Below are 5,350 nucleotides of genomic sequence, written 5' to 3'. Positions count from 1 at the left end.
CTCCTCGGATGATAGATAACGATTTCCAATACTCGGCACCGGAGCTTATTAATCTTTCCTATACCGGATCATTAATGAACGCTGTGCATATAAATGGGATCATTCCTTCCTATCCTCGGCAGGACAGCCGGTTATCTGAGCAAATGGCAAAGCTTGCGAGGAACTGAAATTCACAGCAGTGGCTGGGACTTGTAGTTCCTTAAAGGTGAACTTCAGCCTAGCACAGCTATACCGGCTCCTCTCTTCGACTGGAATGGCTTCCTCTGATATCACTGCACACTGGGAGCTCCTCACTATGTGCATTAGAAGCTGCAGCAAGTCAGAGAGCCCCGCACAATACCTGAACAACCTGACTGGATGCAGGCATTGTTCAGGTAGGAAAGGAGTCAAGTGACTCAGCGGCAACGTTGGAATCACTTGTACTAAACGAGCGCCAGGCTCTACATTTACCCCTTGCCAGGGGTAAAACACAGGCAAGAGGAGCGAAGAGCATCAAAGATTTATAAAAGGCGCAGTGGCGCAGTAACCCCTGGTCGCGGAGCAGAAATGGCGTGAGCAGGGCCGGATTTCCCACAAGGCCAACCGAGGCCCGGCCTTGGGGCAGCAGGGGTGTGGAATCCCTATCTCCCGACGCCCGGGTGGGTAGTTTTTTCTTTTTCTTTGGGCAAGCAGATTCTTTACACCCACACACACACACACAATGGGTTGGACTTGATGGACATATGTCTTTGTTCAACCTCAGATACTATGTAACTATGTAATGGCATGGAGATGGTTCCATAGAAGTCTATGGGGCTGTAATGTGCATGTGTGGCCAGCAGAGGGAGCATTGTGGCACTGGACGTAAATTTTTGTGTTCGCAGTTGTAATAAACGGCCATCTCCGACGTGCACTTCCACTTGATTTTAAGCTGAGTAATGATATGCAGCGTGCCGTACCTTTCAGCACTTTAGTGCAGCCAGGCCCATGAAAAATTAATACTGATGGCATGATATGAGCTGCTGCACTTTGCTTAATAAGGCGGAGAGAAATGTGCGGAGTGCGGATATCCACAGCAGCCATTTTTCATCCTTCTGACTTGCCTTAACGCAATGAAAGGCGCAGGACGGTCGTTAAGCACGTATCGCTTTTTTTTCTGGCAGTGCTGTGTCACTGGGTTCAGTTCCCACTCTGCATGGAGTTTGTATGTCCTTCCTGCGCTTGTGTGGGTTTCCTTCCACAATCTGAAGCCATGCAGGGATTTTATATGTAAACCCAATCACTAAACGCTTGTATCTTTTTCGCCTGGTCATCTCCTTTCAAAATTTCTTAAGTCTGCAGCTAATCAAAAAATTATTGCCGGTGATCCTGCCATGAAAGTCCTTGTTATAGGGTGACAACGCTCTGTAACTGCCTCCGAATTGTGTTCCTGTGTTGTCACCCTGTTGCATGCTCTCCCAATAGAGAGCAGACAGGGTGAGAGGACCGACCCGGATACAGAAGGTGGGTGAGCTGCCAGCAGCCCTAACCCTGCACTCCATCACCTGAGACCTTGCAGAGCCTTGCTGAGACCGCCCGCAGCACCATATTAACCACCATGGAAAAGAGCTGCGGAGTGTCTGCCTGCTGGGAGCTGTAGTCCCAGGAGGCAATGTTGGCACCTTGGTGGTTAACGGGCCTCCCCAAGTGGTGGAACGCCAGGGCCCAGTCGCAGCTGTGACTCTGGTAGTTCCACCACTTGTGGGTGCATGGACAGGAGGAAGAGGGCTCTGTTGATTGACTCAGCTCCCAGCATGCAGCAGGCCAACTCTCCGCAGCTCCTTCCCATGGCGATGGGGGGCCCTTCGTGGCTTCTTGCACCGGGGCCCTGAAGTTTCTAGTTACCGCTCTGGTCCCTACTAGTGATGGGCTCGGGAGTGTTCGCAGCTCCACGTGCCGAGCCCGCCAGGAAGCTGAAAGCACCAATCACAGGCACGGAGTAAGCACCCAAGGTGACCGCCCCTTCTGCCTACCCCTCGGCCCGGCCCCATGGAAGCATACGTCTCAACATCCTCCGCAGCAATATGTTAGCGCTCCTAATGTAAATAACAAGCTTGATGTTTACGGGTTACTTTGTGTTTTTTTGCGTTGCCCGTTAGACAAGCCAAAAAAAAGACTCCGCAGACATTAAATCTCGTGTTCAATCTGCGTACCATAAACTTAATAAAACTGATTAAGGGACGTTTCACCAAAAAACAGCTAATTACTAAGCGTCGCCGCTCGCAGAGAATAACTCTTACCGACTCGGAGAAAGGGCGCTCATTCGCCGAACGGTGAAACATTGTAGCTCAGTTACGTTCCTTTATCTGCGCATTAGTTTAACTACACACATCTTCAGAGTCCATTAATCATGAGGATTGGAGCCGTCCCGGATGTTTATATGGCTGTTAATAAATACGTACGAGGAAAGGGAATTACAATCATTCCTTTTCAAAGTAACACGACAGCGGAGAGAAAAAAAAAAAATGAACGGTACGCGTGCGAGTGTTCACGCGCTAGATCAGGATAAATAGATGTTAAAGCCAAACCGAACTTTCGGCTAGCTAGTGTGCGGCGCTGGGTGGTAGGATTGCGGATGATGCATAGGGGTCACCTAGACTTCCCACCTGCACATGGTGAGGGGCTCCAGGGTCTGCTTCTGTTACGGAGGAAACAAACTTGTTTTTTTTAAAATCAGATCTGTTCTGAGTCCTGGAGTTAGGTGGCTTAGGAGAGCTTAAAATTGGATAAAGCCTCCATTCTGGTCTGGGTTCTGGAGCCCGAGGGTTTTGTACAGCTTTGAATTGGATAAGACCTCCACTCTGGTCCGGGTCCTGAAGCCCAGAGACTTATTAGAGCTTTTGGTGAAATAAGGCCTCCATTCGGGTCTGGGTCCTAAAGCCCGTAGGTTTTGTAGATGTTTGGGTGTTGGGTGGATGTTTGCCTCCCTTCTGTCTTGGTCCTGGAGCCCAGAGGCTTTGTAAAGCTTAGGGCTGAATAAAGCCTCCATTCTTGTCTGGGTCCTGGAGCCCAGTGGTTTAGTAGAGCCTCCATTCTGGTCTAGAAAAATAACGTCACCAGCACTCCAAGGGATAATAAAGCAATAGTCCATTTATTGGCACATTGCCATTCAAAATTTTAATTGCTTTATTATCCCTTGGAGTGCTGGTGACGTTATTTTTCTATCTCATCTTTGCACGGTGCCACCCGTGGCCACTACAAGCACCCACCCGTCTATACGGGTTCTCTTTGACTCCGGTAAGGAGTGCAGCAAGATTTTCTGATTTTTTAATCCATTCTGGTCTAGGTCACAAACCCCGAAGGCTTAGTAGAGCTTTGGATGGGGCAAAGCCTCCCATTCGTGCCTGGGTCAAGGAGCCCAGAGATTGTGTAGAGCATTGTATTAGATAAAGCCTCCCATTCTTGTCTGGGTTCTGGAGCCCAGAGCCTTGGTAGAGCTTTATGTGGGATAAAGCCTCTATTCTGGTCTGGGTCCTGGAGCCCAGAGGCCTAGTAGAGTTTTGGGTGAAATACAGTCTCCATTCTGATCTTGAATGTTTTATAGAGCTTTGGATGGAATCAAGCCTCAATTCTGTTCTGGGTCCTGCTGCCCAGAGGCTTTGTAGAGCTTTGGGTGGGATTAAGCCTTCATTCTGGCCTGAGTCCTGGAGTCCAAAGGCCAAGTAGAGCTCTCCCTAATGGGTTCCCCAAATCAGGACCGGACTTGAGTTTGATGTGCGGCTTGGACCAACAGATGTTTTCTTTCATGACATGGACTTGCTGTACAAATGCTCTCTTGCCTTAAAGGAGAACTATGAGGTGAGTGCTTTTCACTCACCTCATAGTTCTAGCCGACCTGTGACAATGAGACTGTCACAGGTCGGCTCAGTAGATCGGAAGGTGAGCGAACACATCTCGGCTGGATTCCCCCCTCCCCGCTCTGATCCTCCAGCGCTGACTGGCGGAACGGACGGGGGAGGGGGAGGGTACAGCTCTAGATAGGCAGAGCCAGCTGTCAGTCACGCAGCTGGGCGGATCCCGGCACAATTGTCGGGATCCGCTTCAGCTGCGGTGTCTCAGTATATACTGAGCCTAGTGTGATGGGAGGACGCTAGTTTGTGTCCTCCCGTTACCCTAAGGAGAACTATGGGGGGAAACCTTAACCCCATAGTTCTCCGTAAAAGACAGGACCGTTTATTTCTTTGCCGAGTAAAAATGTGCAAACCTTCTTGGACCGTCCCTGGATGTCCCTGCTTTGTGAATGATTTACACTACCAGTACCACTTGAGCCCATCCCCCTAGACATATTCCAACAACAGGTGTGCTAACTCTTACAGGCCACAGCCTGAGTAGAAAAGCCAGTCCACTGCCAGCATGCCGCAGAGAAGGACCCTTGCCTTCTGTTTGGAAGCAGCGCTCTCTCCGCAGAGGTCCGACATCTATTCTCCAATTAGCAGCGAGCATCATTTTTTACTGCAGAGCTCTAGCTCTGTTCAAACAGGGGGAGTGCCCTCTCATGAGAGACCACTGCTTCCCTACATAGAGTAAGGGTCATCCTCTGCTTCATGCTGGCAGGCTATTCTACTCAGGCTGCTTCCTAAAGAAAACCGACAGGAAGACTTTGCACACTTTTTGCTTTGATGCCCCTGGAATGTATTTAGCGGATTTAAACTACAAGTTCAACTGGACTTGATGATCCATCACCATAAAACTCTTCATGGTTACTTGCACCGGGGCCCCGAGGTTTCTAGTTAGGCCTCTCGTGTGGCAGGCATGTTTGCATCAGAAGACTGGCCGAGCAGAGTTACACATCTTTCGGCATGAAAGACATTTTTTTCGTAAATGAATTGCGAGCGTGCATTTAGCTTGAGACCCGCTGAACCCTTACTCACAGCTGATTGTGATGCCCAGCTCCACTCCTCTCTTCTTTGGCAGCTTGACGTGAAACGTACCACTGCTCGGAACCACGGACTCTTGGAGGAAGCAGAGAAGAGAGAATTAATGAGGGGAATGTAGGTCAGCCTGCAGTCAGCCATCTGTGCTGAGCGCCTATACATTGTAAGGGGAGGGGGGGGCATCAATAAAAAACACACAAAAATGTCAAAATTATACAAATACACATTAAAGTAGAACTCGGACTATTTTTTCCCCCTCTTTGGAACCCCCGACCCCTCCCGTGTTAAAAAAAAAAAATCATGGAGATGCAGAAATAAAAATACGTTGGAAAAGGCAACCCACTTCTAGATTAAGACGACAGAGCATGCTGGGGCCTGTAGTACTAGGAGAGCGAGAGCCCGACAGGTTGCCAACCTCCCCACCATCTGTAGTCATGTGATCTCCGTCCTTTACGTGA

General features: G+C 49.5%; 1 protein-coding gene across 3 annotated transcripts in view; it reads right to left on the bottom strand.

The window, feature by feature from the left end:
- GRIP2 (glutamate receptor interacting protein 2) overlaps positions 1-5,350 on the bottom strand; it is a 131,839-nt gene that overhangs the window by 15,705 nt on the left and 110,784 nt on the right. For all 3 annotated transcript variants that reach the window (XM_018567247.1, XM_018567249.1, XM_018567248.1), the window contains exon 14: positions 4,890-4,970. In XM_018567247.1, the coding sequence (XP_018422749.1) occupies positions 4,890-4,970 (81 nt within the window). The remainder of the gene's footprint in view (positions 1-4,889; positions 4,971-5,350) is intronic.

This window comes from Nanorana parkeri, unplaced genomic scaffold (assembly GCF_000935625.1).
Source record: "Nanorana parkeri isolate BGI_ZX_2015 unplaced genomic scaffold, ASM93562v1 scaffold1025, whole genome shotgun sequence".
Taxonomy (NCBI): Eukaryota; Metazoa; Chordata; class Amphibia; order Anura; family Dicroglossidae; genus Nanorana; species Nanorana parkeri.
Note: the sequence above shows the minus strand (reverse complement) of the source record. Positions and strands in the feature narration are given on the sequence as shown.